This window comes from Rattus norvegicus, chromosome 2, assembly GCF_036323735.1.
Source record: "Rattus norvegicus strain BN/NHsdMcwi chromosome 2, GRCr8, whole genome shotgun sequence".
Lineage (NCBI taxonomy): Eukaryota > Metazoa > Chordata > Mammalia > Rodentia > Muridae > Rattus > Rattus norvegicus.
In genome coordinates this window covers 175,705,998-175,730,787 of record NC_086020.1, presented here as the reverse complement: position 1 = coordinate 175,730,787, position 24,790 = coordinate 175,705,998, and the positions used below count along the sequence as shown (strand labels likewise).

The 24,790-nt window shown below is 51.0% G+C and overlaps 1 protein-coding gene across 1 annotated transcript; it reads right to left on the bottom strand.

The window, feature by feature from the left end:
• Positions 1-11,579: 11,579 nt before the first annotated feature.
• On the bottom strand, positions 11,580-15,926 carry Crabp2 (cellular retinoic acid binding protein 2). Its single transcript, NM_017244.2, has 4 exons — positions 15,755-15,926; positions 12,531-12,712; positions 12,225-12,341; positions 11,580-11,880 (listed from the first exon to the last, which is right to left on the bottom strand). The coding sequence occupies exons 1-4, from the start codon at positions 15,822-15,824 to the stop codon at positions 11,830-11,832; spliced, it is 420 nt and encodes a 139-aa protein (NP_058940.1). The 5' UTR covers positions 15,825-15,926; the 3' UTR covers positions 11,580-11,829.
• Positions 15,927-24,790: the final 8,864 nt, after the last annotated feature.

Here is a 24,790-nt window from a genome sequence, read left to right as displayed (position 1 = left end):
GCAAAAGAGAAGAAAGCAGTAAAGAGAAGGATAGTGATGGCCAGCTCTAGTGAAGAGCGGGAGGCGTAGGAGACCATGAGCCTGCACTGACCTTACACAGGGAAGTGGCTTTCTAAAGTGGAAGAAGAGTATAATTATATGAGATGCCCACATCGGGGTGGAGACATTCCCTCCACACTGAGTACTGTCGTGGACGCTGTGAGCAAGGGACGAGATGGGTTGGTTTCCTCTCAGATGAACAAGACAGGGAGGGAACTTTGAATAATGTATAATGTCTCTGACTCCAGTGTGTCTCAGGGCTGTGGCTAAGATCCAGACCTGAATATAGTGGCCCCCAAGCGATGTGTTTATGAAAAGATAAAGGGGGGTTATGGTCTATGGAGGTGTGCTGAGGTATGAGGAAAGGTGGTGCCTCAGCGGGCCCATGCTGAGACATCCCTTCTCCCTGAGGGACCAGCCACATGACGGTATAGGAGAGAGAGAGAGAGAGAGAGAGAGAGAGAGAGAGAGTAGAGGAAGAGAGGAAGGCCATGAGCACATGGGGAGAAATGGAGAGGGGAATGGGGAGAGAAGGGACAAAGGAGGGAGAGGGTAAGAACAGAGAGCAAGAGAGTGCGGAGGGGGCAAACAGCCCCTTTTATAGAGTCAGGCATGCTTGGCATGCCAGGTAACTGTGGTTAGAGCTTAGACAGAATGCTAACTCTAAATACCATACAACAATCCTGATTGGGTTGGTTAAAGCTGTTGTTAAATTAACACAAGCTAAGGGTCGTCTAGAAACAGAGAACATCTACTGGGTTGTCCTGGAGGCAAGTCTGGGGCAATCTCTCTTCTTTCTCTTTGGGTTCGAGACAGCATCTCCCATACGGCCTTAGCTGACCTGCATCTCACTCCGCCAACCAAGATCCACCTGCTTCTACCTCAAGTGCTGAGACTAAAAGTGTGCCTCACTACAGGACAGATCCCAGCACTCTGGATGCAAGGACAGATGAATCTCTGTGAATTCTAGGACAGCCTGGTCTACAGAGTAAGTTCTAGGACAGCCAGGGCTACACAGAGAAAACTTTGTCTTGAAAAACAGAACAAACTGACAAAAAAGGTGAGCACCGTCACGCCCAGCCCATGTTTCCTTGATTCATGATCAGCGTGGGAGGAGTCGGGGAGCAGTCGGGCAGTGCCACCCCCAGGCTGGTGATCCATGGTTATATAAAAAAAGCAAGCCAGGGCTGGAGAGATGGCTCAGTGGTTAAGAGCACCCGACTGCTCTTCCAGAGGTTTGAGTTTAATTCCCAGCAACCACATGGTGGCTCACAACCATCTGTAAAGAGATCCAGTGCCCTCTTCTTGTGTATCTGAAGACAACTACAGTGTACTTATATATAATAAATGAATAAATCTTGAAAAGAAATAGTTAAAAAAAAAAAAAAAGCAAGCCAAGGGCTGGAGAGATGGCTCAGTGGTTAAGAGCACTGACTGCTTTTCCAGAGGTCCTGAGTTCAAATCCCAGCAACCACATGGTGGCTCACAACCATCTGTAATAAGATCTGATGCCCTCTTCTGGTGTGTCTGAAGACAGCTACAGTGTACTCATGCATAAAATAAATGAATAAATCTTAAAAAAAAAAAAAAAAGCAAGCCAAGTTACCCATGAGGAGAAAGCCAGGGGTGAACCTCCATGGCTTCTGCTTCAGTTCCTGTCTTGAATTTCTGCCCTGACTTCCCTCAGTGATGGAGTGCGACCTGGGTGTTATAGGATGAAATAAATGGTTTCCTTTCCAAGTTGCTTTTGGTCATGGTGTGTTTCACGGCAACAGAAATCTAACTAGGGCAAATATCCTCAAGGCATTTCCAGGCCTGCCTGAAGACCTTTGCCTCACCAGGCGCATGAGGGAAACAACATCAAGGGGCCATAGTGGTGGTACTGGAGCAAGGGTGACTGCTGGGTCAAAGACAGGTCAGCTACTGCTTTCCTCTCCTGCTCGGAGGAGGATGCCACCCTCTAAAAGGAGTGGGCATAGTCACCTACAGAAGGATTTCGGGGGCAGGCCTGTCTGGAGGACTCCGGGGAATAGGGGAAGGCATCCCAGGAGAGAAGCTGTGGAGTGAAGGGCTCACCCAGGAGTGCTGCAGCCAAGGGAGGCTAACCCCAGTGCCAGGCAGGTGGCGCCATCCCTCTGCCGCCAAAAGGCAGGCAGGGACAGAGCCCAGCATTCACTCTGCAGGTTCTTTCTTTTGGTTAGCAAATAAAGAAGCGCTTTCTTTGATGTGTTTTATTTTTGAGACAAACTAACCTCTAACTTACCATCCTCCTGCCTCAGCCTCCCTAGTGCTGGAATTACTGGTGTGAACTGGCTCGTGTGGAAGTGCTTCTGAGCCTGGGGAGTGAGGGCGTTTGCTTGTTCTTCACATTTGTAGTTGTAAGGCTTGACATGCTAAAGGACTCTCCAGGACTCTTCTATATCCCAAAGTGTCCAGAAAGCTCTGGAATGTGCCAAGAATGACATCATAGGACAAGGGGAAGACAAAACAGCAGAGCATTATTGAAAGCATCGGGCAGAGGGGCCTGAACCTGGCCTGAGTTTATCCCCTCCCCCATGCTCCACAATTCACCTCAAAATGGACGGGGTCCTGGGGAGGAGGCTGACTGTTAAGAGCAGCTATTGCTCTTCTTGGGGACCTGGACTCAATTCTTTTTTTTTTTCTTCTTCTGGAGCTGAGGATTGAACCCAGGGCCTTGTGCTTGCTAGGAGGCAAGTGGTCTACCACTGAGCTAAATCCCCAACCCTGGATTCAATTCCTAACACCCACATGGCAGCTCACAGGCTGTAACTCTAGTTCCAGAGGATCTGACACCTTCAGTCTTCCTAGATGTCAGAAGAGGGTGTTACAGCCCCTGGAGTTGGAATCGCAGGTAGTTGTGAGTCGGCTGCCATAAAGGATTCTGGGAATAGAATTGCTCCAACCCAGTTGATCTTTTCTTTATTTGCTAATATCCAAAGAAATAGGTTTCACTGTGAGACTTTCACACATACACACACACACACACACACACACACACACACACACACACACACACACTGCTTTCCTCTTCTTCCTCTCCCTCTTGCTGGTCCTCTTCCTTAACTTCCTTAGCTTCAGAGATGCCAAGGGGTTAGCTAGAGCACACCTCCAGGTGTGTCTGGGAGGGGATCATCCAAGAGGCTGGGGGACAGATGGGACAAAGAGGGAAAGAGAAGGATGCCTCGGGCACTAAGCTCCATCCTTTCTGAGTGGGTGCCCTGGCTGCAGCTGCCACCCAAGTATATCAGTCTAGCTCCTTCTACCCTTCAGTCTGGTCTTGGCCTTTAGCATTGCCCCTCCCCCCGTGCGTGCGTGCATGAGTGCATGCATGCGTGTGTTCGTGCATGTGTTATTTTTGTGCATGAGTGTTTTGCCTGCATGTATGTCTGTGAATTATATTCATGTCTAGTGTCTGAAGAGGCCAGGAGAAGGCCTTCGGTCCCTGGAAGAGGAGTTACAGGTGGTTGTGAGTCATTGCAGATTGTGGAACTCTGACCCAGGTCTACTGGAAGAGCAGCAGCTGTTCTTAACCAATGAGCCATTCATACAGCCACTCTCTTCCTGATTTTTTTGTTTGTTTGCTGTTGGGGTTTTGTTTGTTTGTATTTTGAGACAGGATCTCTATGAGTTCCAGGGCATCCAGGACTGCATCTGTCCCCCAGCCTCTTGGATGATCCCCTCCCAGACACACCTGGAGGTAGGTGTGCTCTAGCTAACCCTGTGGCATCTCTGAAGCTAAGGAAGTTAAGGAAGAGGACCAGCAAGAGGGAGAGGAAGAGGAGGAAAGCTGTGTGTGTGTGTGTGTGTGTGTGTGTGTGTGTGTGTGTGTGTGTGTGTGTGTGCAAATAAGAACAACGTATAATGATATGTATGTGTCATAATCTCACAATAAATTCTATTTCATTGTATACTAAATTCAAAAAACAAAACAAAACAAAACTGTGCTTCAGAGAGCTACCGCCAGAGGGAGGGAGAAGGCTGTTTGGAGATAGGCTTAGGGACTGGAGATACTCCTCGGTTTTCTGTCCTGGTCCCGCCCTGGGCAATCATCAGAGCGGGCTTTAGACCCCAGCTAGAGTGGGGGCTGCAGAAAGAAGCGGGAGGGGGTGGGGAATGAGCGGAGGGTTCTGGGCTTCCAGCCCGGGCTCCACCCACCCCAAGCGCGGGCCTGTGGAGCCTAGCTCAAGCAGCTATGGGAGGGAAGCACCGCTGGGTGCGGAGCAGCTGCAGGGAGGGGGCTTTTTCGAAGTTACCTCCGGAACTGATGGCATTTGGAATAAGTGGGGGCCTGAGAAACCCAAACTCTCAACTTTCCAGGCCCGGGCGGGGCCAGTAGTGAAGACTGTGCTCTGACCCGCAGGGGCTGCTCTGAGTCCCCACCGCGGGGTGGGAAGGAGGAGGGAAGACCGGAGCCTGCAGGAACAATGCTGGCTCCCTGCCAGGAGCAGTGAATTGAATGGGGTATTAAATAAAGAGTAGGGTTGGGAAAGAGAAGACAGAGAGAAAAGGGAAAGTTGTGACGAAAATTTCTGCCTGTCCACACGCCTTTCTTCCTTGTCCTCCCGGTTTTACCTCGCTGAAGAACTGAACCTTTAAACTGAAGTTAACCTTTAGGAAAGACTTCAAATTTCAGAAGGCTGTAGGAAACCCTAGGCATCTGCTGGACTGTGGGACTTGTTTTTGTTCCAAAATGGGGGCACTAAGCCTGACGTCTGTTTCCACGTTCTTGCTGATCGGAAAGATGTTTAAGGGAAGGTTTCACTGAAAGATTTAGCCTTTATCCACCGCTGTGAAGAAGGGACAGAAAGGGAACCAGGCAGACTTGTCATTGGGAGCCTGTCAGAGTGGAGAAAAACTCTCCCTTCAACAGCACCACAGTGCAGACCCTGCAGGCCCCTGGCTGCAGGGAGTGTGGAAGGCAGGAAGGTTTGTGAATGTCCTTACCAGACCAGAGGGGAGCCATTACTTTGATGAGAAGTGGGGAAGCCGAGTCAGCAGATTACCACTCTGCCCTCTTGAGCAAAAGGCTAGTCTTCCCCAGTTCTCCTTCTCAGGCAGGGCCAGGGAAAGTTGCCTTCGCTACAGCCATGGTTGCTTGCTCCAGGCTGAGAGTGGTAAGGACCGAGGATTGACGGTTTGTGCCTTTCCACCCCTCCCCCACAAAGTCCTCCCCTTGCTGGAGGTAATCTCTGAGACCAAGCTGAGTTGTCCTGAACTGTGTGATTTCATCCGTGTGATGTGACCCAGGGCTTCCCTGACATCTAAGTAACCTCACACATTGGCTATGTCTTTACGTTTCCTTTTCTCTCACACTAAGGAGAGATACAATCCAGAGATCCTTTTCTTCTGGGACTCTGTTCTTGGTTCTATGACCCCACTGCCGGGAAGGGAAACAAGATCAGCCCAAGACAGCTCAGCTGTGGGCTGCTGGGGTCTGAGTCACCAGCTAGAGCCCCAGCCTAGCCTGACACACTGGGTTACCTCAAAGGGTGGAGATGGGACTAGGCTAGTCACTGCTCAACACCTACACCCCTGGATGCTTCCAGAACAGACCTCTTCTGCTGTTCTAGAACTCTCCAACACACACACACACACACACACACACACACACACACACACACACACACACACAATAAGGCCAGATCCCTTAGGGAAGTTGGGAGTGGAATGCTAACCCCACAGTTAGTTAGAAGAGGAACAAGGAGGGGCCTTGGGTTTTGGAGTAGCTGACAAAGTCAGAGATTTTTGATGAAGAAGAAGAAAAATAGAGTTGACCTTTCGGTCTTTTCTCTAAGGAAAAGGGAGCCTCTATTCCAAAGGACAAGAAAGAGGCTAGGGTGTCACAGAAAATGAATGATGGCCCACAAAGAGCCCAGGGGGGAGGGGTTAAGTGAGGTCAACCCTTTAGGCTAGTGACTGTGCAAGGGTCTCCCCTGCCTGCTAAGGGGGACAATTATTACAGCAGCTATGGGGAGCTAGGGAGGGGCTAGGGAGGGGCTGATGAGGAAAGGAAGTCACCAGAAGCTGTGCCTGGCTTCTGGGCACCCAAGAAAAAGCCAAGGGAGAGCTCTGCCTTTTCCACCTGCTCTGAAGAGCATCCAGGAAGAGGCCAGGTGGACACACCTGGAGGTACTTCTGGGCCACAGAGTTAGAGAAGAGGGTTCACCCTGAAGCAGGCCACTAAGGCTAAGGGGCCATGGCTGGCTGATGTAGGAGGGACAGGGAGGTGTGGTATGGGTTCTCACAACTGTTGGTGCTGTCACAGGTACTGTTGACCTGACAGGTTTCTGCAGTGGCCTGGAAAGAGCTCGCTAAGATCCTTATCCAGGCAGGAACAGAACTGGTTTCTCGACTAGCAGAGCCAACAGGGCAAAGGCAAGAGGAAGCCAGGTCAGGAGGGCAGTGCCAGGCCTGAAGGAGAGGTGGAAAAACCTGGGCAAGGTACCTTTGCTGGTCCCTCGGACATTTTCAGTGGCCTCCACAGGGACCTTCCTCTGCCTGTTTGCCCTTATTTACCTATAACTCAACCATAGTCACACTCTCTGCCCTGTCCCCTGTCCCCTGTCCTGCTCAAGTGGGACAGATGGCCCAGCCTGGAAAAACACCTGGTTGGACTCAGCCCATTCCCCAATTCTCACCAACACTGAAGTTCCTTCAGGGAGGAAAAGGGTGGGGTCACCCCTGCCCCCACTGCCTCAGGACGTCCTTAAAGCAGCATTCTTTCTTCTCCACCACAAAGGCTATGGCATCCAGTCCCATCCATCTTGGCCTGCAGAGGGCCATAAGCTTTGTCAGGCCCTGGGGTCATAGGGTCTGGCCCTTTCTTCCCTCACCCTGCCCATTAGAGAATCTCAGCCCTCTGGGTCCAGATCTTACTTTTTCTGACCCTCCCTAACCCCATCTCCCAGTTCAGCCTTCTCTCTTATTCTTTGTCTCTTTCCCATCCTCTGGCTCTCCTTCTAGGTGGAGTGTGTGTGTTTGTGTGTGTGTGTGTGTGTGTGTGTGTGTGTGTGTGTGTGTCTGTGTGTCTGTGTGTCTGTGTGTGTGTGTGTGTCTGTGTGTGTCTGTGTGTGTCTGTGTGTGTCTGTGTATGTACATGTGCATGCACATGTGTGCCCACATGCAATATCTACTTTGGCTGTCTTACCACTTGTGGTATTGGTGTCTGGTGCTGGGGACCTCAGAGGTCCACTGAGCCCTGTCCTGGGTCTTCCCTTGTCCTTTTCATCTGTATCCAGGATCTCTAAGTTTTGTCTTTACTGGGCCTTTCCCTTAGCTCAAAGCTCCTGTCTCTTGGAGGGCAGGAGTTGGAAAAATCGTCTCCACTTCTCCCTACTGATAGTCTCTGCCAGTGCCTGGCAGTCCCCCAGCCATCTCTTCCCACAGGTCCCTTTCCCTTGTCTCTGCTTTATCTCTCTCTGGCTTCCTGGATTGGAGGCTTGGCTTTCCTGTGGTTACGCTCTTAGAAATGTGGGCTTCAGTGAGAGAAGGCTCTACCTACAGAGACCACACAGATTCTCGGGGATGGATGTGGTGGGTGGGGGATCGGAGAGGCCCTTGTTACCTGCAACACTGTTGAGTAAGGAAGATTTACTCAGGTAAGACAGGGAAAGAGGCTCTGCTGGCAGCTGGGACTGTGGTGGGGCAGGAAGCTGGAGCTCTCTCACAGTTGAGTCAGGTGGGAACACCCTGATCCCATCACCATAGCCAGGGCTGTAATTTCCCTGTCATCCTAGCTGTGAACAGAGAGCCCAGGGAAGGGGCCAGAGGTACAAACCTCTCAGGAAGTCCTTGACTCTCAGGAGCCTGCAATCAGATTGAGGAGCTCAACTCCATGAATTCAGACCCCAGGACACCAGGGGAGGGCAGCATAGGGGCCATATTGAAGGCTGGGGACAGACAAGGTAGGAAGAAACAGAGGAAGCAAGGCCTGAAGCTGACTTGTGAACTCCAACAAGAAACCAGACCCTGTTTCTGCAGCCAGTCCTCAACAGACTTTTCCCCGTTTGTAAAAAACAAAACTAGGTGTCCCAGGGTCTTGCTCAGCACATGGCACTCTCAATTCCTCCCATCTGTAGAGGGAGTCCACATTCTCCGCCATTCTTTTCTCCACCTTGGATCAGACATTGGCCTCCTGCCTATTCAATTGCTTTCCTTTCTCTAACCCAATTCCTTCCTAGCAGCCAAATAAAACACCCCAAACCTCTTTTAAAGGCCTGTGACCTGGCCCAGAGACTTCCTCTGACCTAGGAGAGGAAGCCTTGGACATTGAAATGGCAATGCACTTCCCAGAGCCAAGCTGAGGGAGACGGCTGAGGGCCAACAGGTGGAGGCAGCAAGCCTTGAGGAAACCAAATGTGGAGTGGGTGGGGGGCCACGTAAAGGTCCTCAAACACCAGTTATATTCCATTTTGGACATAAAGAGACAGCTAAGGTAATTTTTGCTTTGTTATTTTATCTGATTTTGTTTCTGTTTTCAGAGCGCTGCTGCTGAAAATTTGGGCTTTGTACAGGCTAAGCATGCACTCTATCAATAGCCTACATCCACTCCAAACCCTGGCTGTTTTTTCAGACGAATCCTGAAGTGATAACAGTTATGTTTTGCAGGATTTCCCTAAAATTGCACAGAGTGAACTAGAGAAGTAGAAACACGCACGCGCACACACACACACTCTCTTGGTATTCTGAAAAATATAATATGCTGCTTTGCAGCTTAGCACACATGCTGTCCAAGGGAGCTGTTTTATTATGGTGTGTGGTGTGTGACTGAGGGTTGTACATGCCATGCGCACACGTGAAGGTCAGAGGACAACCTTCGAGAGTTGGTTCTCCTTCCACTGTGGGTCTCAGGAATCAAACTCAGTTATTAAGGTTTCACAGCAATCACTTTCACCCATGTGGCTACCTCATTAGACCCTTTTCCCTTTGGAAATTTTATTGTTTTGAGACAGGGTCTCTCTATGTAGCCCTGGCTGTCCTGGAACTCCCTACATAGACTGCTGGCCTTGAGCTCTCTGCCCCCTGAGAATTGAGATAAGGGTGTGCACCCACACGCCTGGCTCTGTGTGTGTGTGTGTGTGTGTGTGTGTGTGTGTGTGTGTGTGTGTGTTTTTGCAAAGTTTCCCTGTGTAGACCAGGCTGGCCTCAGACTTCCAGGTGATCTCTCCTGCCTTAGCTTCCCATGCTGGAAATGTAGGTTTGCATCATTAAGCTTAGTTGGATCCATCATTTTTGGTTTAGCTTTGTACAGACTGAGTCTTGTGTAGCCTGGGCTGGCCTCAAATGCCCCGTCTTCCTGCCTCTACCTCCAGCACCAGCAGGTCCAGCTCTAAACCATCATTTTTTGAAAGCTTCGTAATGGTGAGAGTCATGTGTTTATAAACACTGCTTTGTGGATTAGGAGCTTTGCGATCACAGTGGCCTTCATGGAAAAACTTCCTCCTCCCCTTTGGGTTTCTGAGGAATGATCAGGGTCCCGCCTGGTCCTTGGCAATGTGTGACTCAAGGCCCAGACTTGACTCGTCCCTGAGCTCTGTCCTGTTGATAGCAACTAGTCCAAGGACGGCCCTGCAGTCCAAGCCGACCCTAGTTGAGGCTTGGGTTGTGAAGAGGTTGTGGACCCAGGAAGAGTGTCTCTTGTCAGTGAGCTTCAGGCTGTACTTTTGGAAGCTTGGTTGCATATGAAACTCATTTTGACAAGGGGAAAGTGATCCATGACAAGGTTGAATGTGACCAGTGCACAAAACTCAGAGATAAGCAAGATAGACAGACGGGGAGAGTCGGTGATGTCTTTGAGGCTTTAGGCCCAGCTTCATCTGAAGCTAGCTAGACCCAGGTAGAATTTACCAGTACATAAGTCAAACATCATATGAGTTTATGGGGCTCACTTTGGTTTTTGTGGTGGTGGAGATGGAACTTGGGGCCTTGCATGTGTGTTCTGTCACTAAACTACAGTCCCAGCCCCAATTCTGTGATCTGCTCCCAGTACTAAGGATTAAACCCAAGGCCTTGTATACACAAGGCAAGTAAGAACTCTAGCATCAGGCAAGCTATGCCCAGTCCTGAGTTGGTTTTGTTGTTGTTGTTGTTGGTGGTGGTGGTGTTGGTGGTGTTCTTCCTCCCTATCCCCCCGTGCCTATGTGTGCGTGCACACACACACACACACACACACACACACACATACACACACACACACACACACACACACACACGTATGAAGGCAGACACAGACCATGACACAAGTGGAGATCAGAGGACAGCCTCAGGTGTCAGTTTTTATCTTCAACTTTGTCTGAAATAAGTTCTCTTTCTGTTTTGCTGGTCACCACTATGTATACCAGGTTAGCCCATGAGCCTCCTGGGATTCTTGTCTCTCTCTGCCTCCTATCTCCCTGGAAGAATGCTACCACATCCAGCTATACTGTGTGAGTTCCAAGGATCCAAACGTGGGTGCTCATGCTCCTATAGCAAGCACTTATCCCTGTGTCACTCTGAGACCAGTCACACTACTTAGGCTGGCCTCAAACTCACTCACTGCTTCAGCCTCCCAAGTGCTAGGATTAAAGGTATTAGCCACCATGCTTTGAAACAGTTTTGTGGGCAGTAATGGTGCCACACACCTGTAATCCCAGCACTTGGGAGGTAGAGAGGTAGGTGGATCTCTGAGTTTGAGGCCAGCCTGGTCTACAAAGTGAGTTCCAGGACAGCCAAGGCTACACAGAGAAACCCTGTCTCAGAAAACAAAAACGAAACAAAAGTGATAGAGGCTGAGGAGCTGACCCAGTGGTTAAAAGCACATGTTGTTCTTGCAAAGGACCAGGGTTCGATTCCTAGCACCCACATGGGGGCTCCCCACCTCCCCAGGTACCAGGCATGCATGTGGTAGACGGACAGACATGCATGCAGGCAAAGCAGTCATACACAGAAAATAATAAAATAAAAATTTAAAAGATGAAAAAAAAACCCTACCAGTGCTGTGTTTTAAAAAGAAAAATGGGGGGGGGCACAAAATGCTTGGTAACTTGCCTTGTCACTCTCTGGAACACCTCAATATCTACTCTATAGGTTCAGGAGGGACCTCTAAGAAGCCTGGGAGATGGGAAGCCAGGAACAGAAAGGGCCTGAGGGAGCTCTAGAGGTGGGGAGGAAAGACAGTGGCAGATACAAGGTTCTGGCAGGCAGGAGACCTTTCTCTGAGAGACCTAGGCAAGGTCAGCCTGTGGGTGTTAATGAGCTCATCTGGAACCATGTGGGAGACCAGTGCATGTCGCCACTAGGGAAAACAGGTGAGAGAGTGGGAGTCAGCTCCCTAGAAGCCCATACTCTGATGAGGAAGCCAAGGCTGGGAAGGGAATAGAGGAGGTACTCACGGCAGGCAGGTAAGGCAGGGTCTGTAGCTGACATACTGTGATGGCGCCCTCTCCCATTACACTTCAGACAAGGCTAAGCTGGACCATTGAATACCACTGCCAGGGAGCCACAGACGGATTTTACATTTTAAAACATTTTAATAAAATTAACCAATAAATATTCTAAATCACTTGGACTACAAGGATAAAGAGTAGAGGCCAGAGAGACAGTCTCTTCCAGGAAGGATCCTGGTATGGAGCTGGGACTTCTGACCAGGCAAATGGAAGGGTTCTGAGCTTTGGTAGTCTGCCCCTCTCTGGCATAGAGAGTGACCCTCAGGAGTAAGGGGAGAGCTAGTTTGTAAAATGGACATGGGAGGGAGGTTTGTGGCCTCCAGAAGAAGTTCTTGGACATAGGCACTCACTCTCGGACGTAGACCCTGGTGCATACAACGTCGTCTGCTGTCATGGTCTGTAAGGATAGAGGTAGTTAGCTGGTGAAGCACCCGGGCACCTTGCTCATTATAGGAGGGAGGGAGGGGATGGGAGGTAGAATGTGGTGGTGGGGTGGGGGTGGGGGACGGTTGCTAGGGATCAAGCAGAAACCCACTTTCTCCTGGAGTCCAGAGGCAGTCAGGAAGAGAGAGCCTGCTGGAACACTCTGAGCTCCTCTGGGTTCATCTTTGTTGCACCCAAAAGGGTTGGCATTTCCAAACAGCCCCCATTGGGAGGATGAGGGGTGTGGCCAGAGCCTTGAGCACAGACCACAGTAGGCAGCAGGGGTTCCTCCAGGAGGTGGGATGGGGCAGGACTCACCAGGATTAGCTCTCCATCATTGGTCAGTTCTCGGCTCCAGGAGGTTTTGGGGCCCTCCCCCTTCAGAAGCCTCTGTTCGCACACCATTTTGTTTTCACTCTCCCATTTCACCAAACTCTGCAAGAGACCAGGGACCCAAGAGCTCACAGTAGGGCAGGTGAAAGTGAAAGGGAGAAGAGGCAGACCCCTTTCGAGCACCCTGCACTCCCTAGGGACTCCTTCCTGAGAGCAAAGAGTCTAGGGAAACTAGACTCTGAGAGGCATGGCAATTAGATGCTGTGACGGGGTACCCTCCCTGTCCCTCACCTTACAGGGTCTCCCATCCACAGTCTGCTCCTCAAATTCCTCCCCGATCTTGAAGTTAATCTCCGTGGTTCGAACAGTGGTGGAGGTTTTGATGTAGAAAGTGTCATCATTCTCCTGTTTGATCTCCACTGCTGGCTTGGAGGCTGCAGCCACAGCAATCTTCCTCATCATCATGTTCACCCCTGCAGGGGGAGGAATGGCCCTGTCACCCCCTGCCATGAGACAGCAGGAGCAGCTCCGTGTGAGCCAGGATGGCCGGGGTGTGTGTGGTATGGGTGGGGTGGTGATAAGGGAGGGGGCCGTGAAAGGCTATAAATGGAAGGAGAGAGAAGGTTCCAGACGAGGCAGAGAGTACTACTATCCAGGCTATATGGCCCCACCTTGTTGAGTCAGTGGGTGGACAGGACTCCCCAGATTCCAGCAACCCATTCCTAGCACCCTTAGGGGCAGCTTCCCCCCCCCCCCGGCCTCTCACCACTGGGTTTGAGACCAGTTGAGGTAGGCTTGTCGGTTACTAAGTTCCCTGTGCCCACTCGCAGGGTAGACCAGGCAAGCAGGTTGCTTCCTTCTCTGCCCCAGCTACCTATTCTGTTCTGTTAGGTCTCTACCCTGGTAGGTCTTTATTTGCACAATCCCTGCCCCTCCCAAAACCGAGGAGCAGATTCTCAGCAGAGGAAGGTACAGGTGAAAACGGGGTGACCCTGGGCTTAAACTTTTCTGACTTTAAATTCCTCAACTGTCAAAAAAATAGCTTTTTCTAATTGTCCTATGGCTCCATGTTTAAGAATTTAGGGTACACAAGGCCAAGTACACATTCATGTTTTCTGGAAACTTTTATTTTTTTTAGATAAAAGCAAACACAATGAAAGAAAGAGCCACAGCCTAGCAGGGCGGGGCATGGTGGTGGACACCTTTTGGGAGGCAGAGGCAGGGGGATGTCTGAGTTCAAGCTCACCAGCCTGGTCTACAGGGTGAGTTCCAGAACAGCCAGGAATATACGGAGAAACCCTGACTCAAAAAAACCATTAAAAAAAAAAAAAAAGCCAGGACATAGTGAAACCCATTATTACATGCAGGCGATATATACAAATAAAAAAGAAAAAGCCCAAACTGGGCTTGAACAAAGTTTCCTGCACCAGACTCTCTCTGCAATGTCCCAGGTCTCTTTTTTTTTTTTTTTTTTTTTTTTTTTTGTTCTTTTTTTCGGAGCTGGGGACCGAACCCAGGGCCTTGCGCTTCCTAGGTAAGCGCTCTACCACTGAGCTAAATCCCCAGCCCCCCCAGGTCTCTTTCAAGGGAAAGCTCTGCTGTCCTGAAGGAAGGAAGGGGGAAGAAAGGATGGTACTGTCCCACCCCCTCTCTGACATCATCCAAAGGCCTTCCCACTCAGCCTCTGTGTATTTAGAGTCTCTGTGTCCTCATATACTTTCCCTTCCCTGTCCCCACCCTCTAGTTATGAAGGAGAGCGTCCCTCTGCTGGGATGACCAGAAGGTAGGGGCACCAACCTCTCTAAGCCTGGTGACATGATGGAGAACTAGCCCTTCAGGGTGCTACAGGGGACAAGACACTGCCACTGTGCTAGGTCCCACCCCACCCCCATATACTCACACAAATACTCATGCATCTTATAGCTCTGGGTTCCTGAGAAGAAAACTGGACACTTCACTCAGCGCCAAAGCTGACTCACCCAGTCTCAACTGAAAGACCTGCTGTGTTTGCAGTGATTATCATGGTGAGCCCTGAGACTCCTCCATAAAATGGACCCTGAACGGAACTGTGGAGTCTTCGGAGGCTGTGTTCAGAAGAACCCCACCTCCCTTAGTCCTTGGTGCCTGCAGAGCTGGGGTCCTGGCTCAGCTGACCTTGGCTGACATAGGCAGTTTGTGTAACAACGGGTCTGTTTGCAATCTACCCCCTAGCAAGTCGCGTGGCTCAGAGAGACCCTGCAGGGAGGACAAACATTCTGAAGGCAGACAATAGGGTTGGGCCTTTCTCTCCGGCTGGAACCTGGGGGTGATGCCAGCCTCCCACATCCACTGGGGAGAGGGGCCAGAATTCAGAGCAAATGGGGGAAGGAATGGTAATAGATTTTCTGAAAATTTCTGTTCTTAGATCTTTAATTTCGCAAGGGCGGAGCAGGAAAAGTGGATATGACTCTAAGAATCATTGCGGTTAGCTGACACAAAGAACTAACAGCAAGGAAAGATGAGAACGGAGGCCCTACTGCCCTCACGGCATTCTTTTTAGCTCCAGATTCACTTTTGTATAGTTCCTAGCTCTTCAAGGATATCCCCTGTTTCCCTCCAACCCGGGCTCCCCTCCACTGCAGAAATGGAAGGCGTCTTGACCCTTAGGTTCTAGGGTAGTTTCCACAGCCTGGGGCGGTTAACTCCATCTCTCCTCAGATGTCTCTCCTGCCCTATACCTTCTAGCCCAGTCCCATCCTAGAAGGTAAACGAAGTTGGGCAGGGAAAGTCTGGGTGGATTCTGTGTTCCCACCCTTGGCTAACAGCCAAGTTGCGCAGGGTGCAGCTGGTCCGTGGCTAGGAGGGAGGCAATCCTAGACTTTCGGAAATGGGGATTGGTGTTTCACACGACGACATTTGTTGAAATCCAAGAAAGTGGTAATTGTCCGGAGCGGGTTTTAGGGCTTTGGAGCCGGTTGCTGTAGGAAAATATTTGTCTCACAGGTGGCGGTGGGGTGGGGAGACTGGAGTGGGAAGTGCAAGGTGTGGGGGAGGGTCTGGGAGGTGAAGTGGTGGACCACCTGGTGGGCGGAGCCAAGCGTTGAGGGTAATGGACCTGTCGCCCGGATTGGGTTACTGTTAGGGTACGTGGAAAGAGCTTGGAATGTCTCCTAAGGGCTCCCTGCCTGAATACTGGATTCTCAAAGCTCAGAGCCAGGTGTCCTGGTCAGCAGGTCCAGGCGCCGAGGCTAGTCAAACCCTCCTGAGACTAACCTCGTGCTCTTGGTTTTTACTTGATTCACAGGCTCTGAGTCACCGTTGAAGCTGGCACCGGTGGGAGCCCAGCCTCAGAAAGTAGGATTTAAGTCTTGGGCCTAGTGCCCTAGGACCCAGGGTATCCGGCACGCCCCTTTTCTGGGATGCAGACTCCCAGGCACCCACTCCCTGATTCGGCCTCCTTTCGTTTATTCGGCCTCAGTTCTAAAGACCCCAGCGCCCTTTTTGCCCCCCTTCCCAACTCATGAAAACCTCCTTACCCAGAGCTTTTAGCATTTCTTCAAAGTTTTCCGATCGGATGATCTTCCAGTTGCCAGAAAAGTTAGGCATAGTGGCAGCAAGGTGGCTTTCTCTTTAGATCTTCAACTAGAATACTGGACGCCGAGTCCTTTAGCCTAAAGGTACCTTGCTGTCCCCTTTGCAGAACAGATCCTTCCACCTGGGGACCAAGCCGCGTGGAGGACAATTGCACAGCCGCTGGGCGCCAGAGCTCTAGGCTTTTATACCCAGCTGGTGCATGAGACGGCCCCGCCCCCGCCCCGCCTTCCGCACCACCTGGGGGCCCTGCTCTGTGACCACTTCACCCCCATCCTTTCCGGAATCCCGCCTGTTTCTAGAACTGTGGGTGGGTCCAGGGTTCTCTAAGGGCCAAGATACCCTTCTCCCGCATCAGTAGGCGGATGGGGAAGCATCAGAAGACAAGAACGAGGTTTGTGCCTCTGGCAAGCCCAGGGCACAGTTAGCCTGCCTGGGTCATGGTTGCTCCGGTCTCTCGGCCTGCAGGGCGAACACAGGTCCCATTTCACCAGCCCTCTACTAGTCCTCTACCAGACTCGGTGCTCTGAACAGCTCGGCGCCAGACATCTGGAGACCCCACTCATGCAAGAATTGGGGCCCCCGGCAACCAGCAGTCGAAATGGACCCAATGGAACAGCACGGAAGTCAAGCGTTCCTTTGGGTGACTGGGAGGTGCCGCTCTGTTCTCTACCCCTTGACTCAGCCCTGGGTTCGAGCAGTGCCTGGGGACGCCTGAAGTGAGCACAAGGCAACTCATTCATTCCTCTCCAAGCATTGGACGGACAATGAAGGGTTAAGCAGGAGCCCCCGGCTCGAGGCTAGAAGGGCAGAGGTCACAGCCAATCACTTGACAAGACTCTTTATTAAGGCGCTTTCTCGGTGGCTACGCTTCCCTGGGCCCCCTGGGCCACGAGGGGGGAAAAGACGCCAATCGCTCCCCGCCCCGCCCCCCCCCCCACTCCGCATGCCGCGGTGCCACTGGCGTTGGGGGAAGGCTGGCTGTGCAGGGAAGGGGTGGGTCTGAGATGTCCCGGTTCAGAGTTTAAAGTGCGGCGGGCCAGCCTCTCCGAGGGTGATTTTTTTTAAGTGGGTGAGACCCTAGTGGAAAGGCGGAGAGACAGGAGCAGAAAGGACAGGCGAGACCTCGGAGGCATGCCGGTAACCCAAAGCCAGAAACCACGCCGCCGCTCTATGCTGCAGCTAGAAGCGATTGCCCTTGCTTGGGCGTTTGCCCCCAGCCTCCCGGGGCCCTCCCTGTAGTCCCCTCAGGATCTCAAATAGGATCCCCGCCTAGCCCCTCCTTGTCTAGGTGGCCAAGGTTGGAGCAGGCAGCCCTGACCTGTGAATTGGGGACTGACAGGCTTTGGTGGAGGGTCGAACTGAGCTGAGGACAGGGCCTGGAGGATTAACCTCAACCAGAGGCCAGTGTCATGCGAATCAGGCCTACATCGAGGCAATCCCAACAATGGAGTGTGGAAAACTTGAAAGGATGAGGGAGGAAGGCTACCTCTCAGAAGGGCTTCTGGATCGCTGCTCTCCCCACCCCCTACCCTGCTACCAACACTCAGAAGGGAGTGGGACATGTCAGCCTGAGTCTGGGACTCTAGATTTTAAAGGAACGCTCATTTAGGGATGAGGGGGCGTAGCAGGCATAGGCTTCTGGAAGAGGCACACGGGTCTAGCAGTTTCATCGTTGCAAACTGATGCTTAGGTGGGGAGAAAGGAATCCTGGGAGTGGTGAGTACAGGTTACAACCCTCCCCGCTTCAGTGTAGCTTTACTGTGGGCACAATGAGATGATTTTAGGTTCTGACTGTGAAATCCGGCTTCTAGATCAAGAAATGAGGTGTGGCCTGGGGAAAGAACAAGTCAAAATACAGGAGCCTGCGTCTCCCCACCCCCACCCCCAGTGTCCCTACCTCCCATACTGGTCATTGTGTCCCACTTCCACTTCTCCAGACCCCTGGAGCCCATAGTCCGCTCTCCTACTCAGGTAGCATTTTCCCTCTCACAAGAGAAAAGGGCAGGGCAAGCTCGCGCTTTTCCAAGAGCCTTGAGAACTTTACCCATGGTCGTCAGGATGACAAGACAGCCTAGGAAGGTCTGGGATGGTAGTTGAGAGGAACACAGGCCAGGTGGAGAGTCCCACAGAGGCTAGAGCCTGGGAGGAAATTCCCTCAGGTGGCAGTAGGAGCCCTGGGCCCACTCCTTCCCTTTCTCCCCACCACCTCCCTCCTCTAGCAACTAGCTAGGATTTCCAGAGACAGAAAAGACAAAGGGAAGTAAGTGGGACTGGGCGGGGAATTCTTTCCAGATGTGTTTGTGGTTTGGCAGTTCAGGGCCAGAGCTCCAAGCACCCCGACTTTGCTGAAGGAACAAGGGGGGTATGCTGACTGGCTAGGGCTGGGATTTCCAGCCTCCGGCAACTCTTTTATTCCAAGGGAACAGCAGACATGAGCAGCTGGAAAGAGACACTGAGGGATGACTCCTAGGGAGGGCTAGCAGCAGTGGATGGGGTATCCAACTAACAAAGGGGCAGGGGCTAGCTAGGGCCTCAGAGCTGTTCAATGGGAGGAGCTGCCACCATTAAGAGCCTCAAGCTAAACTACTGGCTTTAATTTCCCACTGGGATCAATAAGGAAAGGAATTTCCCGGTGCCTCTGGTCTTTTAATTATAACCAAATCTGCTGCAGATATGCCCCAAGTGACCCCATTCCTGTGACCATATAATACTGCCCTTGGGGCCCCCTCTCCCGACAGGAGTTGCAGACACAATAGGGAAGCAGAGGCAAGCAGAGGATGGAGTGAGGAACAGACCAGCGAAGAGTGCTTTGCTCCATTGTGTGGCTGGGAGGAAGGTGGTCTCAGGCTTCCAGCAGAGGAAGAGAAATGAGCTGAGATGGCAGCAAGGAACAAGAGGGTAGACTGCTGTAGGGCTGCAGTATGGGGCTTGGATCACTAGGGTTGACTGGGGATAGGAAGAGCAGGAAAGTTACAGGATACCCACCTCACCCCCAACTAGAAATAGAGACTCTTCGAGGTCAGTACTGTTGGAGGGTTTTGCTGAGTGTGGTATTATTGTCTCTACTGGGTCAGTATTGACCTGGACTTCCAAAGTAAAAGCCAGTGAGTTTGGGTCTGACATTTCTACAGGAGGTGAAGGTAGTGTTCTGAGCCAGAAGAAAGGCTGGCTGTCATGCAGGAGAGTTGTGTCTCCTGAGCCCTTGCACCCTCAGGACTACCATAGAGAGCCTAGAGCTACAGCCTATCTTTCACTGAGGTCCTCCAAGCAAAAGGGACTCTTTCTTGTACTCTGGGTCAGAGACCCAGGCTTTGTCATTATAGCAGGATGAAGGGCAGTAGACCCCCAAAGCTGTAAGACAGGCTCAGGGACTAGAATGGAAGCACCCCACCTTCCAGAAACATTCGGGTACAGAAGGGAACTTTATGAGAACCAGGAAAGGAGGACAGAGGACCCTGAGAACCCTAAGTTTCCAACCAAAGGCAGAAGATGCTGTGACCTGCAAGGGCAGCCTGGGGTCTGGCAAAGGGAGGCAAATAGGACCGGGAAGACAGCACAGGAGGCTGAAAAGAAACAATAGGAAAGGCTGAGGCAGAAGGAGGGGCTACCACAGGCCAGAAGAGGGTCTGTGCAGCACCCAGGCGGGGCCTCTGTTGTTCTTGGCTCTACCATGCTTTTCCCAGCTCCAGCTGCCAGTGCTCTCCTCAGGGCTGGGCTGGGCTGGGCTGGCTGAGCCAGGAAGGCAGGAGGGTGGGGTAGGGATGCACTAGCTGAGGACGTGTCCAGACTTAGTCTCAGTCCCCTGCTGGGAGACTGACCTGCAGTTACACTCTGGTTGGCTCTATGGTCTGGTTCCTAGAACTGTACCCATCTGCCAGTGTCTTGCATTCAACCTTAGCAGCCAGGGCAGAAGTGATGGGGCTGTGGCCACCAGCAAGTTCAACAGGCAGGACAGATGGCACCTGAGGAAAGGGGACTGTTTTGAAAGACACATGGCTCTAGATAGCCCAGCCTCCAACTCTGCTGCTTTGCCCAGGGCACTGGGCCTGGGGAACCCGCAATCCAGTCACCTCCCTGGTGCTGCCTTTCTTGCCCTAAGAGTAGGAACAAAGAGTTGGGATCTGAAACCTTCCTCTGATTTCCCATGCCACTGAGATGCTGAGGTTCAGAAGAGGTAAAGGCAAGCAGCCCAGAATCTGGGGTCTTCCCCCAACCCTTGGCATCTTCAGTCAGCAGATAAACGGGTTACAAGATTTTACTTTAGGGGTGGAGGGGGCTCAGTGGTTAAGAACACTAGTGCTGGGCTGGAGAGATGGCTTAGTGGTTAAGAGCACTGACAGCTCTTCCAGAGGTCCTGAGTTCAAATCCCAGCAACCACATGGTGGCTTGCAACCATCTGTAATGAGATCTGATGTCCTCTTCTGGTGTGTCTGAAGGCAGCTACAGTGTACTTATATATAATAAATAAATAAATCTTAAAAAAAAAAAAAAAAGAACACTAGTGCTGTTCTTCCAGATGACCTGGGTTTGATTCCTAGCACCCACATGGTGACATGGTGGCTCACAACCTTTTATAACTCTAGTTCCAGGAGATCTGATGCGCTTTTCTGGCCTTCCTGGGTACCAGGCATGCATTCAGGGTACAATATACATGCAGTCAAGCACATGCACATAAATAATGCTATAGTTTTTAAGAAAAAAAAAAAAAAAGAGTTCAAGTATCTGGTGCCTTAATCAGTCCAAGGTGATCTTCACCTGACCTGGAGCAAAGCCAGAGGGTGGATGAATGAGCAGGGTGGGGGAGGAGAGGACGCCCCGCCCCACCCCACCCCCCACAACCCTCACACACTCACCTAGATCTAATACTATGCTCTGGGCAATATGAACAAAATGAGTGAAAGATGTATGAAGTGGCAATTTCTGATTTTCCTTCCTCTGGGCGCCAGTTCTGGAAAATGTTAGCTGTCAAAGCAAAACTAAATTGCTCCACAACCACTCCAAACCCCTACTTCGTCTGGTCTGTCAGGGTTCCAGGCTGCCTCACTCCCAGTGGGCACTGAACTTGTTAGCCTAGCAGAGTATGTATGCTATCCAAATGGTGTCCCTAACTCTCCTGCCTGCCACTCCTCTACTAACTTGAGCCAAGCCATCTAAGTAGGAGCTTTGGAATTGAGAATTAACAAGAACATTTCCCTGGGGAATCAAAGAGGCTCGTTTTTCCTGAATTTTATAGCTGCCAACCATGCTGTTACTGTCCGTCTTGGTCTCACACCTCCCAAGCCTTGAGCACACAGGTCTCCCAGTGATCTGGGTTGTCACTGGTAGCTGGCACAGAGCCAGAGATGTTCAAGGACAGGACTCCTAACAACACCTTCCTACCTACTCTTGCCAGCCAAGGGCAGCCAGGCTGGATTCTCTGGGTGCGGGCTCCCAGAGCCATGGCATAGCACTCCTGCCCTCTTCCTCTTGAGTTAGTCTAGGGTCTCTCAGACTCTTTAAGATAAGTAACCAACTGTGCAGGCTAATTTTATGTCATCCTGACACAGACTAGGGGTGTCTGAGAAAAATCTCAATTGAGAAAATGCCACCATAGGATTGGGCTGTAGGCAAGCCTGTAGAACCTTTTCTTAATTAATGATTGATGTGGGAGGGCCCAGCCCACTGTGGGTTGGGCCACCGCTGGGCAGGAGGTCCTGGGTTCTATATGAAAACAGGCTGAACAAGCTCTCGGGAGGAAGCCAGTAAGCAGCATCCTCCATGGCCTCTATGTCAGCTCCCACCTCCAGGTTGCTGCCATGATTGAGTTCCTGTCCTAACTTCCTTCAGAGATGGACAATAAATGTGGAAACATAAATCAAATGAACCCTTTCCTCCCCAATTTGTTCCTGTCAGTGATCTCATCATAGCAGTAACCCAAACCAAGTCACTTAGCTGAGCAGGATTCCACAGGGTGTAATCATTGGGCATGGCCCTTGGGGAACCAGCTGCTCTGGCACTCAGTGTACAGCTTGCTACTCAGAAAGCTCGGGCCAGGATCCCAAGCCCTGGCCTGAGAAACCTTACTCTAGGCTAACATTATACATACGTCTTCTGGTCAGTGCCATGGATCTGTCTACCCTAGAGTCTCGCTAAACACTACACTTCTATTCAGTTCGTGTGCATGAGTGTTCATGGTGCACATGTATGTGCCTGTGCAAACATGCGGAGGCCAGAGGTAGATAGTGGGTGTTTTGTTTGAGACAAGATAGCTTTGGCTATCCTGGAACTCACTATGTAGACCAGGCTGGCCTTGAACTCAGAGATCTGCCTGCCTCTGCTCCTGAGTACTGGGATTAAAGGCATGCAGCACCACACCCAGCTTCATATTAAGACAGGATCTCTCACTGAACCTGGCATTGCTTCAGCTAAGCAGTTTGGCTGGTCACTGAGCTCCAGGTAGCCTGTCTGCCAGTGCTGTTTTCAGGCATGTGCTGCCACACCTACCCTATACATCCATGCAGGGGATCCGAATAGCATGCACTTTACCAACTGGGCCATGTCCCTGGACCCCAGAATTCCTCACAATATCATTCATGTACATTCCCTGGAAATCCTGGGCATTCTTTGCCCCTTCTCAAAGGGGGATAGGGTTGATAATGTCCCTAGTAAGACTAGAAGTCATATATAAAAAGAGAAACTTGGAAGACCCCAGCGTGGCTAAGTGATGGGAGATTAGGGGCTGAGGTTGCTGCAAACCCATGCAGAAGTTCTTCAGGCCTGGTTCACTATGGCAATGAGTCAGCACTCATGTAAAAGCTAAGCTTTTCCTGGCAGTGCCACTAGGTGCCACTTGCCCTGATAACTGCACAGAGGGCCTGCAGCCAGGCTCTATCCTGGACCACAGCTGCCTGGGTGCACCACTCTCTGGGCACAGACACCAGCTCAGAGTTCTTTGGCAGAACAGGTACAGGGGCCTGCAAAAGCCAGTAAGCCTGGGGATTAAATAGCTGCTTACCATTCTGAACAAGTACAACCACGTGCCTGAAGTAGAACTTATCCTCCCTCACAGCAGCTAGAGGCAATACTACACTGGTGTGCATCCTTTCTCTGCTCTAGATCCTACGGTGGTTTCCCATTCGATGCAGTGTATAACCTCAAATCCTTCTAACGTACAGCCAGGCCTGTTACCTGCCTATGTCTCCCTTCCCTTCTGACCTCACCTACCCTTTCCTTCCTGACTTACTCTGCTCCAGCCATGCAGACCCTCTTGCCTGTTCCTTAAACACACAAGCACACTTCTGCTCCAAGGCCTCTGCAGCTGCCATGTAGCTGGCGGTCTTCCTCTGGATATTTACACAATTTGCTTCCTCTTACCTTTCAGTTCTCTGCAGAAATGCTGCCATATCAAAGAGCGCCTCCTAAGGCAGGCATACGCACCATTGTGTGTAATGCACACACACGCACACACACCCCTTCTTCGTACCATTTATCACCTTCGACTGCAAGCACCTCAGCATCTCCTGACTCAAACAAGATCCATGCACTCACCTTGACTGCAGTCTTGGGTTTCTCTCCTTCCTCTCCCCTCTAGCTCATTCTCTGTAGCCAGGCAGACCCTGAACACCAGGAACTACAGGTCTCTGTCAACACAGCACAGCTCAGTATCTGCCATGTTCTCAGTCTGAGTACTACAGACGCCGCTCAAAGCAGGTTACCAAATTGCTACAGTGAGATGTCACTTCCTCCCTGTGTTCATTTGTATGTGTGCACGCATGTGTGCAGGTGCCAGATACTCTACAGCTAGTTCCTGAGGGCTGTGAGCTGTCTGATAGGTGCTGGGACCATCTTACAGCCACCCCCACCCCCGAATAAATCAGTCTTTTTTAAAAATCACAACAGGACCTCACTATTCAACCCTGGGCTAGCCTGTAACTATGTAGAGAATGCTGGTCTTGAACTCACAGGGATCTGCCTGCCTCTGCCCTCAAGTGCTAAGATTGTATGTGTACATGCATGTGCATATGTACATGTAAAAGATGAGGAAGCAAGTTATGTAAAAAACCAAAGGAAGATTGCCAGACAAGTGATAGATGCAGGCCTCAGAACAGATCTGTGCTTGTGTGTTTAAGAACAAGGCATGGCTTTTTTTTTTTTTTTTTAAATAGATTCACTTTTGGGCTAGCTCCACTTGGGAGGCAGAGACAGGGAGATCTCAGAGATCAAGGCAAGTCTGATCTACAAAGTGAGTTTCAGGACAGCCAGAGCTGTCACACAGACAAACCTTGTCTCAAAAAAAAAGAAAAAAAGATGTATTTTTGGAAAGCCAAGAGCCTTTAATCCTAGTGGAGGCAGAGTAAGACTCTTGGGTCTGAGACCAGCTATGTCTACATAGTGAGTTCTTAGTCAGCTGGGGACTACATCGTGAGACCATTTCAAAACCCCAAATCTGCTAAACTGGCTACCTACAGTTGCTCAGGGAGCCAGGGCCTACCCACCTTATCTTTCTGAAACCCTCTTTGTTGGCGAATCCTCCACTGAACTTTGTTCAGAAGTATTCAACACATCTGTCCTTCTCTTGTCCCAACCTCCAGGTTCTGCTAATGCCACCTACTGCAATACTCACATTCTCCTCCCACTCCACAGATGGCTCATTTCTTGGCCCTTCCCCAATGCAGATTCCCTACAGCAGACAGCATTGTCTTACAGAAATACACACCTGCTCATCTTATTAACCAGCATTAAATCTTGGCTCTAGACAGCAAATGCGTGGCTCAGAGAGGTTTCCTAGCTTTACTTCAGGGCCAAAGACAATACCATTTCCAGTGTCTTGAACACCGCCCAGTACAGAACAGAGGCTGGTTGTAGAACCTCGTATCCTGCCAGATGCTACTCAGATGCCAACAGCAAGGCAGGGAATTTAGGCCTACTCACCAAATCTGATTGCCAGTGTAACCTCTACCTCCTTGGCCTGGGAAAGACCAATCTCAACTGTTAGAATA

Bases quoted from the DNA above. Each gene is read 5' to 3' on its own strand.
- Crabp2 (NM_017244.2), bottom strand. From the start codon at position 15,824: ATGCCTAACTTTTCTGGCAACTGGAAGATCATCCGATCGGAAAACTTT. The intron at 12,713-15,754 runs GTAAGGAGGTTT...CTCCCCCTGCAG, and splicing joins AGAAATGCTAAAAGCTCTGG to GGGTGAACATGATGATGAGG. The intron at 12,342-12,530 runs GTGAGGGACAGG...GGTCTCTTGCAG, and splicing joins TGGATGGGAGACCCTGTAAG to AGTTTGGTGAAATGGGAGAG.